This window comes from Mustela lutreola, chromosome 6 (assembly GCF_030435805.1).
Source record: "Mustela lutreola isolate mMusLut2 chromosome 6, mMusLut2.pri, whole genome shotgun sequence".
Lineage (NCBI taxonomy): Eukaryota > Metazoa > Chordata > Mammalia > Carnivora > Mustelidae > Mustela > Mustela lutreola.
Window position 1 is genome coordinate 101,131,085 of NC_081295.1, and position 21,423 is coordinate 101,152,507.

General features: G+C 34.2%; 1 protein-coding gene across 1 annotated transcript in view; it reads left to right on the top strand.

Moving 5' to 3' along the window:
* TINAG (tubulointerstitial nephritis antigen) overlaps window positions 1–16,620 on the top strand; it is a 99,867-nt gene extending 83,247 nt beyond the window's left edge. Inside the window, exon 11 of the mRNA XM_059178283.1 lies at window positions 15,956–16,620. Coding sequence (XP_059034266.1) covers window positions 15,956–16,090 — 135 coding nt within the window. The 3' untranslated portion in view covers window positions 16,091–16,620. The remainder of the gene's footprint in view (window positions 1–15,955) is intronic.
* The last annotated feature ends 4,803 nt before the right edge of the window (window positions 16,621–21,423 follow it).

Consider the following 21,423-nt stretch of genomic DNA (forward strand, 5'->3'; position numbering starts at 1 on the left):
TTTCTGCTGTGAAGTGAGTATTTTAGAATCATCTGAGTCTCTACTTCCTGATTTGTGTTAGTCCTATCCTAAGGCATTGTAATATTGTTTGTAATAATGGTATTTTGTCCAGCAGAAAAATCACTATAATCATTTATATTATAGTAATAGTTTTTCTTTATTCCTCTTATTTCAAATTATAAATGAAGAATCAGTATTTTTTTTTCAAAGTGAGAATCAACAGGAAAACGTTTTGTTATCAGCTATATTAATGGTTAAACTTTTCCCATATGTCAATTTTGTGTTCTTACATTTTTTTTTGCTATGGATGATGGCTTATATTCAATAATACTTGTTGAATGAAGGAGTGAATAACATTGTGTGCATTCAGGAAAAATTAGTCAAGTCACTAAAATAGTTTTTATTTTACATAAAAATTAATATTTTGGTTTAATTAAATATGAAATTTTTAAGTAGTACTACTGTTTTGCAAAGAATTATGAAGGGTCTGAGATGTTATCCCACTTGAATTAAGGAATTGGGTCAGAAGAAAAGAGTACTTAACTGATGCTCACATCCAGATCAACAGCCACATGTCACCACATAGGTCCTCAGACTTTAGCCTCGCAATGATAAGAGGCAACAACCTTTTTTTATATAGATAGCACCTGATATCTCATAAACCTCATAAAGAGAACAGTGGATTTTCTCCAACTATCTGTATAAGAGACAGGCAACCTCCTTATTTCTTGCAAGGAGAGAAAAAAATTCCATTAAGATGGGATGGATAGGGTCTTGTGTTCTTATCCTTACCCTCAGGAATATAAATATGTCTTTCCAGGGGCCAGATTAATACAGATAATGTCTCTAAATGCTGAACTCAATCCTTTTTAACATATAAATGCCAAGGGAAATAATGTTCCAGTACTCTCGGCACCATGGGCTTAATTTAGGACCTTGTCTGGTCTCTGACTCTTTGGCCCTCTTGGGGAGATAAGAGAAGTTTTATTATCCTTTTGGATCAAATCTGTTAACTAGACAAATGGCTATAGATCTAATTCTCATTGAATTGAAGATAAAATATTTTTGGCAGAAGTGAAAGCAAATATTCTCTATCTCTATAGCATATACACTTTTTGTGTGTCAGGGGATTAGAATTTTTTGCAAGGGCACTGAGAAGTTCAGAGAAGATTTATTTGGCCACAAATATATATGAATGTTTTAAAATATTTACAAGTAGGCCTACAATATAGTAAATTACAATAAAAAATGGACGACTTCCATTACTAAGTAAAATGTAATACATAACAATAAGTCATATATTCCATAAAATAAGTTGAAAATAACATCAGAATTAATTTTCCAAACTCATATTTTTAAAGAAATGAGAAACCTGAATCTTGAGAAGACTTTCTGCCTGTGAGCATTTGGTAGGGCTGGGCACAAGCTGATTATATTTGAATATGCAGAGGGAAAGAAAGAAAGACCTCTAAGAAAAAGAGAATCCAGCTGTATTAGAATTTAGAGGAACCTGAAACACAGCATTTTTTCCTATGGAATACTTAAACTGAGTGCTTGAACAGCACTCACCCTTGAACAGGGTGAGTAGCTGAGAAGGATAGTGAAAAGAAGTCTGAAGTCTTGAAGACCTGTGGAAGGAATTGCATTAGAAGATACCCTGATGGGGTGTCTGGGTGCTTCAATCAGTTAAGCATCTGCCTACGGCTTGGGTAATGATCTCAAGGTCATGGGATTGAGCCCCATGTCAGGCTCTCTGCTTGACTGGGTATCTGCTTCTCTTTCTCTCTCTCAAATAAATAAATAAATTCTTAAAAAAAATAGGCTGGAACACACACATAATAGGCATTGCCCCCCACCAATATTTTAAATCAGGTGTGGAGTAAGCTTAACAAAAGCTTATCTCCAGCCCTAATTCAATTTAGTTTCTGCACAAGAGGTGATTAGTCCCTCACTGTATTTCTTTAGCAGAAGAAAGGGCTAACCTTCTTAGGAAAATAATACCAAGGTCAATCTTTGTATTTATTAGGACAACATATCCAGCATACATTTAAAAATTAGAAGACACATAAAGCAAACAAATGTGACCAGTAACTAAAGGAAAAACTATGGATAGAAGCAATAGATAATAGTTTAGACATAGGCTTTTAAATAACCATTATAAGAAACATTTAAAAAATATGGGTGAAAAATGGAGAATTTTAACAAAGGATTTAAATATATTTGAAATATGAATAATTGAATTTGTGAGTGTGATGTTTTGAAAATAAGAACTCACTGCATAAGTTAAATAGCAAACAGAATTAGTGGTCTTAAATAAAATTCAATAAAATATACCCAACTTGTACTACACAGAGAAAAATAATATGAAAAAAATAAAGCAAATACAGAACAATGTGAATAAAAAAATCAAATAGTAGGACACAGTCAAATGGTTTAATATAAACGTAATTGTATTCTCAGAAGGATTAAGAGAGAGAGAGAGAATGAACCAGAATTAATACTTAAAAACATGATGGCCACTAGTTTTCTAAAACTGAAAGACATAAATCCAAAGATTCAGAAAGCTCAATAAACTCCATGAAGGAGAACTCCTCCAGGAATTTCATAATCAAATAGCTGAAAATAAAAGATAAGAAAAAATTTTAAGCATCCAGAGCTTTAAAAAGGATAGGTTTCTTTCAGAAAAAAAAAGTAGTATTAAATAATGGGTGGCTAGGGACAGGTAGTCTTTAATAAATGATGTTGAAAATACTGGATATTTACATGCAAAAGAATGAAATTGGACTGCTATTTCATACCACTTACAAAAATTAACTAAAAATGGATTACAGATTTAAATGTAAGACCTGAAACTGTGAAGCTCCTAGAAAAAAACAGGGAAAACACTCCTTAACATTGATCTTTGCAGTGACTTCTAGGATATGTCACCAAAAGCACAAGTGACAAAAAAATAAACAAGTGGGACTACATCAAACTACAAAGCTTCCACATAGTAAGGCAAAAATAAAAACAAAACTAACAAATAAAAGTCAACCTATGGGAATGGAGAAAATATTTATAAATCATATTTCTGATAAAGGGTTAATATCCAAAATGTTTAAGGAACTCCTACAGCTCAGTTGCAAGAAAACAAATAATGAGATTAAAGAATGAGCAAAGAATCTGAACAGACTTATCTTCAAGGAAGGCATTAAAAATGGCCAACAGGTATATGAAAAAATGTTCAATAGCACTAGTCATTAGGGAAATGTAAGTCAAGGTCACAAGGAGATATCACCTCATGCTTGTTAGAATGGTCATCATAAAAAAAAAAAAAGATAATAAATGCTGGGAAGGATATGGAGGAAAGGAAACCCTTGTTCATTGTTGGCAGAATTATAAAGTGGTACAGCCACTATAGAGGACATTATGAAGGATCCTCAAAACATTAAAAACAGAACTACCACATGATCCAGAAATTCCATTTCTGGGAATATATCCAAAGGAAATGAAAACACTAACTTGAAAAGATATCACCCTCATTTTCATAGCAGCCTTATTTATAATAGTTAAGATATGGAACTAAGTGTTCATAAACCAATCAATGAATTAAAAAAATAGTGATATATATGTGTAATGGGATATTATTCAGCCAGAAAAATGGAGGAAATCTTGCCATTTCCAACAACATGGATGGACCTTGAGGGTGTTATGTTAAGTGAAATAAAGTTAGACAAAGAAAAACAAATACTATAGGATCTCACTTATGTGTAGTAACCAAAACAAACAAACCCCCAAATTCATAGAAAAAGAGATCAGATTTGTGATTAATAGAGGAAGGGTTTGAGGGTGATGAGAGTAGGAGAGAAGTGGCAAAGGTACAAACTTCAGTGATAAATAAGGGCTAAAGATAAAATTTACAGTATATATAACATACACTGTAGCAGCGTGCTGTATGATATGTATGAATGTTGTCAAGAAAGTAAATTCTAAACATTCTTATCAGGAAATTTTTGGTCTTTTTTTTTTTCTCTTTATTTCACCTGTATAAGGTGATAGATGCTAACTAAACTTATTGTGGTAATCATTTCACAATCTGTGTAAGTCAAACCATTATACTGTATACCTTAAACTTATACACTGATGGATGTCAGCTATATATCCATACAAGTGGAAATAATCATTTTATTAACATAAGAATAGAGTAATAGGCTGATATCACAAAATAAATAATCTGGATTTAAACACAGGATATGGTCACTTGTTTTACAACAAAGAAACCTCTGAATTTCAACTGAGAAAGGAAAATCTTTATAATAAACAGTTTTAGACCAAGGTTAGCAGGAATTTTTTTGTTTTGTTTTGTTTTTGTTTTTCTTGTAAATGGCCAGATAGCAAATATTTTACATTTTGGAGATCACAAAAAATCTGTTACATACTCTGTTTTAGCTGTTTTCACAACTCTTTAAAGAAAAAATCAAAATAAGATAAAACCTAAAAACACTCAACTCATGATCTGTACCAAACATTACTGACCAGATTTGTCCATGAGCCATAGATTGCCAATGCTTTAGCTATATAGCAACTTTCTATTCATGGGGAAAACAAAAACAAAACAAAACAAAACTGAAACTTCATCCCCTAACTCACAAAATACATACAAAACTAATTTGAAGTGGAGCATAGACAGAAGTGTGATTGTAAAATAATAAAACCTCTAGAAGAAAACTTGGAAAGCAAATATGTTAATATCAATTAAGCAAAGCTTTCTTAAACTGTACTGAAAATTAATAAACTGTATAAGAAAAAAATGATCAGATTACTTTAAAAACTGTCAGAAGACAGAATTATGTGATAGGGTAAAACAAACTGAGAGAAGATTATCTATCTATCTTCTATCATCTATCTGGCAAGGACTCATGTAGAATATATAAAATTCTTACAAATATACAGGAAGAAATAAAAAAATAAACAACACATCAATAATAATACTAGGCAACATATTTTAATATTTACTTCACAAATGAGGAAATCCAAATGGCAAGCCAACATATGAAAAGGTATTCAATGTAACTAGCTGTCCAGCAAATGCCAATTAAAAGCACAGTAAGATAATATCACACATTCACTAGCTTGGCTTAAATTAAAAGTATTGATATTAACAAGTATGGGTAAAGGTATGGAGTAACTAGAACTTTTTCATTCTACTATTAAATGTATTGATGGTACAACAACTTATGTTCATTGTGTTTATCAGCATAAGAATGGATAAATAAATTGTGGTACAGTTATATAAATACACAGAGAAATTAAAATAAGAAATTAGTTATATATGCTATAACATATACATTTATTTATTGAATAAAAGAATGCTTTTATTACTGCTTTTTTATTAATGCTTTTATTAATACTTATGGCTTTATTAAAAATATCAATTCCAGGAAGAACTGATGGTAGATAGGAAGGTAGATATTGACAGAGAGGGAACATTCCAGAACTTTTAGAATTCTAGAAGTAGTTTTTATCTTGATCTACATGGAGCTTACATAGGCATGAACCTCACAAACATGTATAAACTCACTAAACTGTGCACTTATTATTAATATGCTAAACATCTCAAAAGAAGATTTAAAAATCTCTAGACATTTAAATCTTTAGAAAATTTCTTTCCTACATTTTTACCCATTCTCTTATAATTAAATTTTTAAAAATTCAGGCATTTGGAAGAAACAACAAAAAACTGGTGAAGGGATAGAAGAAATAACAGTAGGAAGAATAAGATTAATGAACAAAACACATACTCTAGGTATATTTTATTAGGGCTGGTTTACTAAGTACTACTCTTTATAATTTATAATATTGTCTTTTTTGCAGACTCATGGGGTTACTTCTCATTAGTACATAAATTTGTACTTGCTTGTAAAAGTTCACATAGTCTTCTGATTTTACCAAAGTCTAATAATGAAATGTGGGTAGTAATAATTCTCAGGCTCACAAAAGAGAATAGGTTTAGTACTACATATCATAGTTACAAGAATTTAAAAATATTATTTTTGACAGTTCAACTTAAGTTATGACTTTGACTTCTTATCTTTGAAAGTATATATATTGGAACAAAATAAAAAGTTTAGAAATTGGAATTCAGTTTAGTTCATTGTTGCTAAAACACACTTTGTTTCTGGCTCATTTCTAGATAATTTAAGGCCATTCTATGTTTGAAATGGTAAATTGAAGTCAGAATTGTAGACACAGTTTTGAAAGTGTTCCTTTATGATGTTAGGACTGATTAGGAAAGCTAAGAGTCAATATAAAAAGAAGTAAATTATGACATCAAATACATAAATTATATATGGAATAAAAGCATAGAGTTTGGTATGTGATCAAAGTTAAGCTGTTATCAATATAAAATAGACATATATATATGAAAATTTTGCTGTATGTATAATATATATTAAAGTATATATTTTGCTATATAAGTATATAAGTTTATAAGTATATAAACAAAAATGAAATACAGCATATTAAAACCTATGGAATGCATCAAAAATAGTTATAAGAAGAAATGTTATAGCATTAAATACATACATTAAGAAAGAGTGATTAAGAGTGATCACAATTTTATATCTCAGTCAGCTAGCAAAAGGAAAACAAACTAAACCTAAAGTTAGTAAAAGGAGGAAAAAATATATATCAGAGTAGCAGTAAATGAAAAGGAGGACAGAAAATCAATATAAAATATCAACAAAACTAGGAGGTATGTATATATTTATATGTGTGTGTGTTTATGTTTTAAAAGACAGACAAAGCTGAAAAATTAGGTAGGTTATGAAAAAGGAGAGAAGACGGAAATAACTAAAAATCAGAAATGCAAGAGACATTACTGAATATAAAGGATCATAATAGACTGCTATGAACACCCACGGAAGCACACAACCAACAAAGGAAAGCACAAGACCAAATGGTTTTACTGCTGAATTCTACCTAATATTTAAATAAAAATTAACACCAGTTCTAGCAGTTTTTGGTACAGTCTTTTGGGTTCTCTGTATAGAGTACCATGTAATCTGCAAATAGTGAAAGTTTGACTTCTTCCCTGCTGATTTGGATGAATTTTATTTATTTTTGTTGTCTGATTGCTGAAGCTAAGACTTCTAGTACTATGTTACATGACAGGGTAAGAGTGGACACCTCTGTCTTATTCCTGATTGTAGAGGGAAAGCACTCAATTTTTCCCCATTAAAGATGATATTAGCTGTGGGTTTTTCATATACTGCCTTTATGAGGTTGAGGTATGTTCTCTCTATTCCTGCTTTGTTGAGGGTTGTTATCAAGAATGGATGCAAAAAAAAAAAAAAAAAAAAAAAAAGAATGGATGCTGTACTTTGTCAAATGGTTTTTTTTTCATTAATTGAGAGGATCATATGTTTCTTATCCTTTTCCTATTAATGTAGTATATCACATTGATTTGTGAATAGTAAACCACTCTTGCAACATAAGAATAAATTTCCCTTAATCATGATGGAAGTTTTTAAAATGTATTGTTGAATTCAGTTTTCTAGTGTTTTATTGAGAATTTTTGCATCTGTGTTCAACAGAGATATTGGCCTGAATTTCCTTTTTAGTGGAGTCTTTATCTGGTTTTGGTATCAGGGTAATGTTAGCTTCATAGAATGAATTGGGAAGTTTTCCTTCTGTTTCTTTTTTCTTTTTCTTTTTCTTTCTTTCTTTTTCCTTCCTTCCTTCCTTCCTTCCTTCCTTCCTTCCTTCCTTCCTTTCTTTCTTTTTCTTTTTTTTGGAATGGTTTGAGAAGGATAAGTATTAACTTTTCTTTAAATGTTTGGTAGAATTTGTGGTAGAATTTGCCTGTGAAGCCATCTGGCCCTGGATTTTTGTTTGTCAAGAGTTATTTGATTACTGATTCAATTTCTTTGCTGGTTATTGGTCTGTTCAAATTTTCTATTTCTTCCTGTTTCAGTTTTGGTAGTTTATATGAAAGACTCCACCAAAAAACTGCTAGAAATGATAAACAAATTCAGGAAGTTTCAGGATACAAAATCAATGCATGCAAACCTGTTGCATTTCTATACACCAATAATGAAGCAGTAGGAAGAAAAATTAAGGAATCAATCTCATTTACAATTGTACTGAAAACTCAACACCCCAAAAATGAATAATCCAATTGAAATATGGGTGGAAGACATGAATAGACATTCTTCCAAAGAAGGCATGCAGATGGTTAACAGACACATGTAAAGATGCTCATCATCACTCATCATCAAAATGCAAATCAAAACTACAATGAAATATCACCTCATACTTGTCAGAATGGATAAAATCAGCAACACAAAAAACAACAGATCTTAGTGAGGTTGTGGAGAAAGGGACCCTCTTGTACTGTTGGTGGGAATGTAAACTTGTCCTGCCACTCTGGAAAACAGTATAAAGTTTCCTCAAAAAGTTAAAAATAAAACTACCCTATGATCCAGCAATTACATTACAAGGTTTTTACCTAAAGAGTACAAAAAAATATTAATGCAGAGGGATACATGCAACCCAATGTTTATAGCAGCATTACCTACAGTTGCCAAATTATGGAAGCAGTCCAAGTGTCCATAGACTGATGCATGGATAAAGAAGACATAGTGTTTGTGTGTGTGTGTGTGTGTGTGTGTGTATAAAATATATTATTATTATTCAGCAATAAAAAAGAAAAATCTTGCCATTTGCAATGATATGGTTGGAGCTAGAGAGTATTGTGCTAAGTGAAATAAGTCATTCAGAGAAAGAAAAATACCATTTCATTCATATGTGGAATTTAAGAAACAAAACAAATGAGCAAAGTGTAAGTAAAAAGAAAGAAGGAGACAAACCAAGAAGCAGACTCTTAACTATGGAGAGCAAACTCATGGCTATCAGAAGGGGAGTGGGTGGGAAGATGGATGAGATAGGTAATGGGGATTAAGGAGTGCACTTTTGTGATGAACACCAGCTTTTCTATGAAATTGTTGAATCACTTTATTTTACACCTGAAACTAATATTACACTTTATGTTAATTAAATGGGATTTCAATCAAAACATTAAAAAATTAACACCAAATCCTTCTCAAACCTTTCTAAAAATTTGAAGAGGAGGGAACACTCCCAAGTGCATTTCACAAGCCTGGCATTACCCTGATATCAAAACCAGAAAACGACATTAGAAGAAAAGAAAAATTCCCAATGAATAAAGATTCAAAATTTTCCAAAAAATAATAGCAAACTGAATTCAACTGTACACTAAAATGGTCATAATTATGATCAAAAGGATTTATGCCTGGCACCATAGGCAACTGCATTAATACAATGAGACATAAAAATTATATGAACATCTCAATAGATAGAGGCAAAGCATTTGACAAAATTCAACATCTCTTAGTGGTTAAGAACTCTCAGAAAATTGAGGTTATGTCACGGCTGGCATGACAACACAACCAGGGTCGAGAGGGTAGAGGATGGTGAGATGAAGATGAGATGTAAAGAGACGTAAAGAGATGGGGACAGGAGGGACACAGTGGATGATGTCCAAGCACTGCCAATTTTATTCAAGGAAGCAAGACATTATATAGCTAACAGAAACAACTGCAAAAAAGTATCTATTTTTAACTGATTACGAAAGAGTTTGCAACATGCACAGAAAACCCTTCAAGCTTTCCCATTATCTATTTCCCAAGCACCAAGAGCAGACTCTCTGGTGCCAGATGTACTAACTTCAAGGCTACTCGAGACATAGTTTATGTAAGCACAGCACAATCTTACAATGGTGTAGTTTATGGTCTGCAAGGACAGCACAATCCCACAATGGTTTAATGAGCAGGCCTGTTTTGCCTATTCCAGATAAGCACATGCTGGCAACCACGTTGGTGAGTCTTAGGATCCATAGCTCAGGCCCTTTCTCAAGTGCTGCTCAATTTTCCACTCATGGGGTTATTAACCCTTGGGCTTCCAGGAGGCACCAGTAGGGGCCTCGTTTGGTCTCTTGACTCTAGCCCAGTCCGCAGCTGCCTACAAGTTTATAAGGAGTATGCCTCAGGATAATAAAGGTAATATATGACAAAGAGTAAACATCATATTCCATATATCAGTGAAAGACTGAAAGATATGCCTCTGAGATCAGGAATAAAATAAGGGTGCCTCCTCATAGTACTGGCAGTCCTAGAGCAATTAGACAAGAGAAAGAAACAAAAGGCATCCAAATTAGAATGGAAGAAATAAACTGTCTCTGTTTGCAGATGATGTGATTTTATATATATATATATATATGCCTTAAGACTCCACCAAAAATCTATTAGAATGAATAACAAAGTGGCAAGATAAAATCAACCACGAAATTCAGTTTCTTTCTTTCCTTCCTTCTTTCTTTTCTTTTCTTTCTTTCTTTCTTTTTCTTTTTCTTTTTCTTTTTTTTTCTTTTTCTTTTTTCTTTTTTCTTTTGAGTGTATGCATGAGCAGGGGGTTGGGAAGAGGAGGCTCAGAGAAAGAGGGAGAGAAAGAGAACCTTAAGCAGGTTCCATGCCCAGTGTGGAGCTCAATCTCACAACATGAACTGAGCTGAGATCATGACCTGAGCTGAAATCAGGAGTTGGATGCTTAATGGACTGAACCACCCAGTTCCGATAAGTTTCATTTCTATACATGAATGGTAAACTATTTGAAAAAAATAATTCATTTATAATACAATAAAAAATGTGTAACCAAGGATGTGAAAGGTCTGTATAATAAAAATTAAAAGAAATTGAAGAAGACACAAATAAATGGAGTGATATCCCATGTTCATGGATCAAAAAAATGTCTGTACTACCCAAAACTATCTATAAATTTGATACAATCCCTATCAAAATTCCAATGGCAATTTTCACAAAAGTGAAAAATATCCTAAAATTTGTGTAGAGACACAAGAGACCCTGAGCAGCCAAAGTAATCTTGAGAAAGAACAAATTTAGAGACATCACAATTCCTGATTTCAAATTTTATTACAAAGTTATAATAATCAGAACAGCATTACTGGTATAAAAATAGACACACAGATGAATAGAACAGGATCAAAAGCCCAGAAGTAAACCCACTTATATATAATCAACTAATATTTGATGAAGGAGCCAAAAAGAAGCAGTGGAGAAAGGATAGTTTTTTCGATAACTGGTGTTGAGAAAACTGTTCAACCATATGCAGAAGAATGGAATTCGTTTTCTATCTTATACCAGTCACAAAAAATTAAGTCAAAATGGATTAAAGACTTAAATGTAAGCCTACAAATTGCAAAGATACAGGAAGAAAACATAGGACAAAATCTCCTTGACATTGATCTTTGCAAATATTATTTGGGTATGACACTAAAAATGCAAAGACAAAAGCAAAAATCAACAAGTAGAACTACACCACACTAAAAGGCTTCTGCCTAGCAAAACAATCAGCAAAATAAAAAGGCAACCACCATAAAGGGAGAAAATATTTACAAACCATCTATCTGATAAGGGGTTAAAATCCAAAATATATAAGGAACTCATGCAGCTCAATAGCAAAAACCACACATAATCCTATTTAAAAGTGGGCAATTGCCATGAATAGACATCCCCCCCTGAAAATAATACAAATGGCCAATAGTTACATGAAAATGTACTTAATATTATTGGCCATCAGGGAAATGTAAATCAAAACCACAGTGAAATATTAACTCACACCTGTTTGCATGACTAATGTCAAAAAGGCAGGAGAAAACAAATGTTGGTGATGATGTAGAGAAAAGGGAATTCTAGTGCACTGCTAGAGGGAATGCAAACTGGTGCACCCACTGTGGAAAACAGTACGGAGACTCCTCAGAAAATTAAAAATAGAACTACCATTGATTTAGCAATTTCATGTCTGGTTATATCCTTCAAGGCTGTTTCTGTTACATTTACTTGTGATCAACTAGCTCCTTTCTGGCATTCATGATATTCTTATGTACTCCATTAATATTTTTGCTATCCATCCCCCAAAGACTTATTCATTCAAGCTCTAAATCCCAGGGGACATTCTGAACCTAGTCTAACTTTCTAATCATCCTCATATTTTAAAATTAAAAATAACTCCATTTCTATGAAGCCAGTACTATGCTGATCCCCAAACCATACAAAGATTCCATCAAAAAGGAGAATTTCAGACCAATATCCCTGATGAATATGGATGCCAAGATTCTCAGCAAGATCCTAGCTAATAGGATCCAACAGTACATTAAAAAGATTATCCACCGTGACTAGGTGGGATTATCCCTGGAATGCAAGGTTGGTTCAACATTCACAAATCAATCAATATGATAGAACAATAATCAATAAGAGAAGAGAGAAGAACCACATGGTCCTCTCAACTGATGCAGAAAAAGCATTTGACAAAATACAGCACCTGCCCCTGATTAAATCTCCTCAAAGTATAGGAATAGAGGGAAAATTCCCCAACTGCATAAAATTTATCTATGAAAAACCCACAGCAAATATCATTCTCAATGGGAAAAGCTTACAACCTTCTCTGAGATCAGGAACATGACAAGGATGCTCACTCTCACCTCTGTTGTTCAACATAGTACTAGAAGTCCTAGCAACAGCAATTGGACAACAAAAAGAAATAAAAGTATTCAAATTGGCAAAGAAGAAGTCAAACTTTCTCTTTTTGCAGATGACATGATACTTTATATGGAAAAACCAAAAGACTCCACCCCCCAAACTACTAGAACTCATATAACAATCCATTAATGTAGCAGGATACAAATTCAATGCACAGAAATCAACAAAGCAACAGAAGTTGCTTTCTTATACACTAACTCACTAAATATAGAAAGGGAAATTAGAGAATCAATTTCATTTACTATAGTACCAAGAACCGTAAGATACCTTGGAATAAACCTAATCAAAGAGGTGAAGGATCTGTACTCAAGGAACTACAGAACACTCATGAAAGAAATTGAAGACACAAAAAGATGGAAAAGCATTTCATGCTCATGGATTGGAAAAATAGATGTTGTTAAAATGTCTATACTGCCTAGAGCAATCTATACTTTCAATGCCACCCCAATCAAAACTCTACCAGCATTTTTCAAAGTGCTGGAACAAACAATCCTAAAATTTGTATGGAACCAGAAAAGGCCCTATAATGCTAAGGAAATGTTGAAAAAGAAAAACAAAACTGGGGGCATCATGTTGCCTGATTTCAAGTTTTACTACAAAGCTGTGATCACCAAGACAGCATGGTACTGGCACAAAAACAGGCACATAGACCAGTGGAACAGAGTAGAGTCCAGATATGGACCTGCAACATTATGGTCAAATAATTTTCAACAAAGCAGGAAAAAGTATACAGTAGAAAAAAGACAGTCTCTTCAATAAATGGTGCTGGGAAAATTGGACAGCTATGTGTAGAAGAATGAAACTTGACAATTCTCTTACACCATACACAGAGATAAACTCAAAATGGGTAAATGACCTCAACTTGAGGCAGGAATCCATCAAAATCCTAGAGGAGAACACAGGCAGTAATCTCTTCGACAATGGCAATAGCAACTTATTTCAAGACATGTCTCCAAAGGCAAATGAAACAGAAGCAAAAATGAACTTTTGGGACTTCACCAAGATCAAAAGCTTCAGCACAGCAAAGGAAATAGTCAACAAAACAAAGAGGCAATCCACGGAATGGGAGGAGGTATTTGCAAATGACACTACAGACAAAGGGCTGATATCCAAGATCCATACAGAACCCCTTAAACTCAACACTCAAAAAACAGGTAATCACGTCAAAAAATGGGCAGAAGACATGAACAGACACTTCTCCAAAGAAGACATACAAATGGCTAGCAGACATGAAAAAAAAAATTTATCATCATTAGCCATCAGGGAGATTCAAATCAAAACCACATTGAGATACTACCTTACACCAGTTAGAATGGCCAAAATTAACAAGACAGGAAACAACAAGTGTTGGAGGGGATGTGGAGAAAGGGAACCCTCTTACACTGTCAGTGGGAATGCAAGTTGGTATAGCCACTTTGGAAAACAGTGTGGAGATTCCTTAAGAAATTAAAAATAGAACTACCCTATGACCCTGCAATTGCACTACTGGATATTTACCCCGAAGATATATATGTAGTGGAAAGAAGGGCCATATGTACCCCAGTGTTCACAGCAGCAATGGCCACAATCACCAAACTGTGGAAAGAGCCAAGATGCTGTTCAACAGACGAATGGAGAAAGAAGAAATGCTCCATATGTAAAATGGAATATTACACAGCCATCAGAAAGGATGAATAACCAACTTTTATATCAACATGGACAAGACTGGAGGAGATTATGCTGAGTGAAATAAGTCAAGCAGAGAAAGTCAATTATCATATGGCTTCATTTGCTTGTAGAGCATAAGGATAACATGGAGGACATTAGGAGAGGGAAAGGAAAAGTGATTTGGGGGAAATTAGATGAGGAGATGAACCATGAGAGACTGTGGACTCTGAGAAACAAACAGAGGGTTTTGGAAGGGAGAAGAGTGGGGGGATGGGTGACCCTGATGGGGATTAAGGAGGGCACGTATTGCATGGGGCACTGGGTTTAGTACATAAACAATGAATCTTGGAACACTGAAAAGGTAAAATTAAATAAGTAAATAAATAATATTACATTAAAAATAAAATAGAAAGAAAATGTTTAATTCTTACTGAATTTATTCTGGATATTTCTCAAATACTTTCCCTATTTTATTTTCCTAGTTTCCCTGTCCCCATTAAGACATCTGAATCAATTATTACAAGTTTATTAGCTAGCCTCCCTGAATCTTGTGTTTACCCTCTTAAATTCATCCTTTTCAGTTCACACAGAGTAATATAATCAAAATATAAATTTGTCCAACCTGCTCTCCTGCTGGAAGCGACTCAAGAACTTGTCATCATTTTCACCATTATTTTCTCAATATGTATTTCCTTAACTTCCTTTCAGCCTCCTAACCTACCAACCTGTCTCTGTTTTATTATCTAATTATTATAATTTCATTGCTTCATTTCAGTGGTTCATGCTGCTTCATCCTTTGCTGTTCATGCTTTTACTGTTTTCTTTTACCTGAATTTCTTTTCCTCCTGTTTTTATCTGGTTAATTTATTCCCAGTCTTTAATATGCACCCTATGTGGCACCTCTTCCATGACAACTTTCCTGAACCATGAGATGCCTCTCAACTGTCTTCAGTAGCTCCCCATGTACAGTTTTACATTAGTCCTTGGCTTACATTTTTTGTCCTTCATTAGATCGTTGTCTCTCTGAACATTGGATTTCCTCTGCTACATCCCTGAACAGAGGGACATGGATATTATCTATTTGTGTTCCTCTGGTGCCTAGCACAGAGCAAGTCATATGGGAGACCCTATAATTGCAAATTGTGTATCATCTTTTGATGTGGTATTTCAAACTCTCACAATTTAAAAAAAAAATTAAAAATATTTTATTTGAGAATTTGAATTTATTTGAAAATATTTATTTGAAAATCAAATATTTATTTATTTGAAAGAGAGATAGCAAGAGAGGCAAAACAAGCAGGGGCAGTGGGAGAGGGAGAAGCAGACTTTCCACTGAGCAGAGAGTCTGATGTGGGGCTAGATCTCAGGACTCTGGGATCAGAACTGAGTCATTAAGGTAGATGCTTAATGAGTGGGCTACCCAGAGACCCCCATATTTCCATTGTATGGCTGGGAACAGATAGGTTTTATACAAATTGTGGTTATTGTGACTTGAGTATGCATGCATATTAATGTAATTGATAAATAATATGACTTTATTCCTATTTAGAAAATATTTAGGCTCTTAAAGTTATGATCTATAATAAATTAAAAGCATCTAAAGCTATGTGTGAGTTCCCTGTGTTTTTTACGGTCAGAATTAAATATCCAACTATGCTACTCAGCTTTTCTTATTTTCTTTTTTTCCCCTACAGATTGCTGCCAATTCCTGGGGAAAGTCATGGGGAGAGAATGGCTATTTCAGGATTCTTCGAGGAGTAAATGAATCTGACATTGAAAAGTTGATTATCGCAGCTTGGGGCCATCTGACAAGTTCAGATGAACCATAACATATCATTAAATTTCCATAAGGCCATGCATTTAAGTAACCCCTTAAATTGAAATTAAGCAATGTGAGGTTCTCTGTGACAGTGGAATCTTTGCCTCTTCACCTTGTTATTATAATGTGACTGTTTTCTTGTTTCACCCCAGGCTCCATGCTTCTGCTTCCTTTATATCACTGAGCATATAAAAACACTAAAAGAGGACAGCAGAAAAGCTAAATGCCTTTAAAGTTCTCTGGTTGTCTTTCTTTTTCTTTCATAATAATGTCCTTTTTGACTTCGATAGTTCACAAAATGTGTGACAGCACTTGTCTTAAAAGTTCATGGCATTCTTTTGTAGAAATGAGGCAGTTTCTGTCTTTAACCAATGAGTATTTCACACAGAAAAATAGAAACAAAAACAACAAGCAAATAACAGAACAATGGAAACCCCAATTTACCATCTTCATGATTTTTTCAAATGTTATCTTAATTCATGTCTTGCTATTGATTTGCCAAAAACAATGGAAATAGATTATTAATTGTTCTCTCAATAAGCTAACATTTGTTTCTTTTCATTTGTCTTAATCTAACTTGTAATCTGAACTCAAAAGGAAAGTAACTCTCCAAAAAGAAATAACTATTCGTTATGGTAGTTTACTCTTTGTACTGTGTAGTGGCCTGTGCTGTTTGGGAGGGAAAATTTCCCACCACCTCTCTTGGTTCTTTTGCCCAGTCTAATAATTATAGTAACATATTTACAGGAGAAAAACGAATATTTAATAAATTTTTAATATATTTATTAAAATATATTTATATATTTTAATATATTTTCTATGGGTACAGGTGCCCCATAGAAAAAATGAGACTCAAACAAAGGACTGAAACAGGCATCTTTTATAAGTCCTAGACAAAGGAACAATAAATTTGTGAAGAACTGACAAGACAAAGAAATCCAAGTTTGGGTACTAATAGGTGAGAAAGTAAGTAGAGTTTGTTTATATAGCTTTCTCAGCCCTGAATACCCTATCTCTGATGCTAAAGATCTCTCTCTATCTTCTGATTCTGGGAGGGTACTTTTCTTCTTTTCTTTCTTTCTTTTTTTTTTTTTTTTTTAAGACTTTATTTATTTGACAGAGATCACAATATGCAGAGCAGAGGCAGACAGAGAGAAGCAGGCTCCCCGCTGAGCAGAGAGCCTGATGCAGGGCTCAATCCCCTGACCCTGAGATCATGACCTGAGCCAAAGGCAGAGGCTTAACCCACTGAGCCACCCAGGTGCCCCGGAGGGTACTTTTCACACAGGAGATTCATTTCCTTTTTTCAGGGGGATGGAGAGGGTTGTCATATTATCATTATATTGGCTATTCTCAAGTAAGTTTAATTCAAAGTGATCAATATTTCGAAGTGGCATATGCTGGAGCAGCCTGCCCTGAACCCCATCACTGGTAAGTAATGGAAAAGTTTAGAGGCTAACAAACAATGGAAGTACAGTCTTCACACACACACACTGCCCTTATTTTTTGGAATCCAGTACACTTTGTGTAAAGTCTGTTAAAACCAGTTGCAAAGCTGTATTTGGAAAGATAACATATTTACTCCCCAAAACAGCCACCTGATGCTATGAGTCAGAAAGAATAAGTAGACTTTTATCACAACCATTTCACAGTTCAGTACTTGAGATTCTAAAAAGTAAACTAAATTGGCACTAATTTTCATCTAATTTTTATTTTAGTTCTTTACAGTCAGAAAAACAAAAATAGCATCATTATAATTGTTGAGAAAGGATATAATCTTTTAATAATTCACTGACATCTTAAATGGCAAACTAACAAATGAAAAAACAAAGCTGATCAGTAAGTGAGCATGGCCGATTATAATTACAATGGTGGGATATCTGTGGCCTCCAATTTCTGGGCACTGTGTCATCAGAATTTTCATTGTGGAACTTTTCTATGCTTTTGTGCCCAAAGGTGCCCTGATTAGATAAACCAGACAAACTGAAAATGTAAGGAAGCTGAGCACAAAAATGTGAGTGTAGCTGCAGTTCCTTTCTCCATTAATCACTGCAACTTCATCAGAAGCAGGATCTTCTCACTTCGTTCTGCCCTAGATTATACACACAGGGCTGATTCACCTTGACCAAAGTTCCCCCAGAGGACTGAGAAATAATTTGATTTTGTTCCAATGTGGACTCCCCTAGAAACAGCCTCTGAGTTGAAGGTTTGAGTACACAGTTTGAGCAGTGAAGAGAACACTGAAGAGAGTGAGTAGTGACGTAGAGTCATTGAAGGCAGACAACAAAGGCTGCATTACGAAGGAAAGTAGTACCACAGGCAATGTTCTTATCCCACTAGTGACAGTTCATATATTCCTCAGATAAATGTCACCCATGAAGGATGTATGTTGGTTCAGGATTGCTCCAGAGGGCCATGAATTTCCTGTTGGTCTGGTCTGGCAGGTTGTTGCATCAAGAAAAAACCCTCAGACAAAGAAAAGCAGGTTCTGGGAGTTGGATGTCAGGCTGATGTCCACTGAAATGGTACAGGTGAGGTGATGTGTCTCTGTCACAGATGTTAACATGTTTTTAAAACATTCCTTAGATGCTAAAAACTGAGGAAATAATACATGATAATGCACTAAAATGGCAGACGACTAACCTCATTTTTTTTTTTAATTTTTTATTTTTTATAAACATATATTTTTTATATACATATATTTTTATCCCCAGGTCTGTGAATCACCAGGTTTACACACTTCACAGCAAAATCCTTGAGGAGAACACGGGCAGCAACCTCTTCGACCTCTGCCGCAGCAACATCTTCCTAGGGACTAACCTCATTTTTAAAAGCACTTATGATTGCTGCCTATGTTCTCCACTAGGATTTTGATGGATTCCTGCGTCACATTTAGGTCTTTCATCCTCAAAATAAACATTTTGAGTTTATTTTTGTGTATGGTGGAAGAAAGTGGTCTAGTTTAATTCTTCTGTATGTTGCTGTCTAATTTTCCCAACACCATTTGTTGAGGAGACAGTCTTTTTTTCCATTGGATATTCTTTTCTCTGTCAAAGATTAGTTGATCATAGAGTTGAGAGTCCATTTCTGGGCTCTCTGTTCTGTTCTGTTGATCTGTGTATCTCTTTTAGTGCTAGTACCATACGATCTTGATGATTACAGCTTTGAAAAATAGCTTGAAGTCTGAAATTATGATGCCTCCAGCTTTGGTTTTCTTTTCAAAATTACTTTGGCTATTTGGGGTCTTTTCTGGTTCTATAGAAATTTTAGGATTGTTTGTTCTAGCTCTGTGAAAAATGCTGATGGTATTTTGATAGGGATTGCATTGAATGTGTAGATTGCTTTGGGTAGAACAGACATTTTAACAATATTTGCCTTTTCAAAAAAATCCATGAGCATGAAAGTTTTTCCATTTCTTTGTGTCTTCCTCAATTTCTTTCATAAGTATTCTATAGTTTGCAGAGTACAGATCCTTAACCTCTTTGGTTAAGTTTATTCCTAGGTGTCTTATGGTTTTTGGTTTTTGGTGCAGTTGTAAATGGGATCAATTTCTTGATTTCTTTTTCTTCTGTTTCAGTGTTAGTGTATAGAAATGCCACTGACTTCTTTACATTGTTTTCCATACCCTGTCATTTTGCTGAATTCTTGTGCTAGTTCTAGCAATTTTTTGGTGGAGTCTCTTGGGTTTTCTACACAGAGTAGCACATCCTCTGTGAAGAGTAAAAGTTTGATTTCTTCTTTGCCAGTTTGGATGCCTTTTTTTTGTTGTTGTTGTTATTGATTGCTGAGGCTAACTCTTCCAGTGCTATGTTGGGCAATAGTGGTGAGTGGACATTCCTATGATGTTCTTCCCTGTAGAGGAAAAGCTCTCAGTTTTTCCCCACTGAGGGTGATAATCTCTGTCAGTCTTTTGTATATGGTCTTTATGATGTTGAAGTATGTTCCAGGTATCTCTACTTTGTTGAGAGTTTTTATCAAGAAAGGATGCTATATTTTGTCAAATGCTTTTTCTGAATCTATTGAGATAATCATATGGTTCTTGTCCTTTCTCCTATTAGTATGGCGTATCACACTGATTGGTTTGTGGATTTTGAATCACCTCAGCAGCCCTGGTGAATAATCCTTTTACTGTACTGTTGGATCCTATTAGCTAGTATCTTAGTGATCATTTTTCCCTCCATGTTCAAATTGTTCAAAGGGGCACATGAACCCCAATGTTTATAGGAATAATGTCCATAATAACCAAAATATGAAGAGAGTCTAGATGTCCATCAACAAATGAATGGATAAGGAAAATGTGATATTTTTTATATATATATAAATCACTATTATATATGTATAATATACATAACAGAATATTACTCAGCCATCAAAAAATGAAATCTTTACATTTGCAACAACATGGATGGAACTAGAGGGTATTATGTTAAGCAAAATAAGTCAGTTAGAGAAAGACAAATACCATATGATTTCACTCCTATGTGGAATTTAAGAAACAAAACAGATGAACATTGGGGAAGGTAAGGAAATTTAAATAAGAAAAACAGAGAGAGAAACAAACCATAAGAGACTCTTAACTTTAGGAAACAAATTGAGGGTTGCCTGAGGGGAGGTAAGTGGGGAATGAGGTAATTGGGTGATGGGAATTAAGGAGGGCACTTGATGTAATGAGCACTGGGTGTATATGCAACTGATGAATCACTAAATTCTACTTCTGAAACTAATAATACAGTATATATTAACTAAATTGAACTTAAATAAAATAGAAAAAAGGAAAGAATAAAAACACATATAGGATTGAGTTGATAGACTCTTGTCCTTTTTATGGATAAAAGTTGTTGGAATTGATTTTTACACTGTGGTTTGTGAATCTAGAGTGTAGGCCTAGATTGTGTTGTTTTAAAATTTGCTACCTTTCGAAGGATCCTAACTGGTAAGGAAGCTAACCCCAGAGATTTGAAGAAAGAAAGAAGGAAAATGCCATAATTGTATGCCCCATAAAAACACACATGATACATTTGCCCAGTAATAAGACTATGATTTTAAAAAAAAAAGACGAAGGTTGGTTGGGACAGAAGTATACTAACGAGACAAGGAAAATACTATTCTTGAGGTTTGTCGAGACAGTGTCTTTCTTTGAATAATATTGCTTCTCATTTTTACAACTTTATTTTTTCATTTTTCTAGAGAGAGAGAGAGAGAGAGAGAGGGAACATAAGCAAATGGAGTGGGAGAGGGAAAGCAGTCTTCCTGCTGATCAGGGAGCCTCAGGTGGGGCTTGATCCCAGGGTGCTGAGATCATGACCTGAGCAGAAGGTGGATGCTTAATGACTGAACCACCCA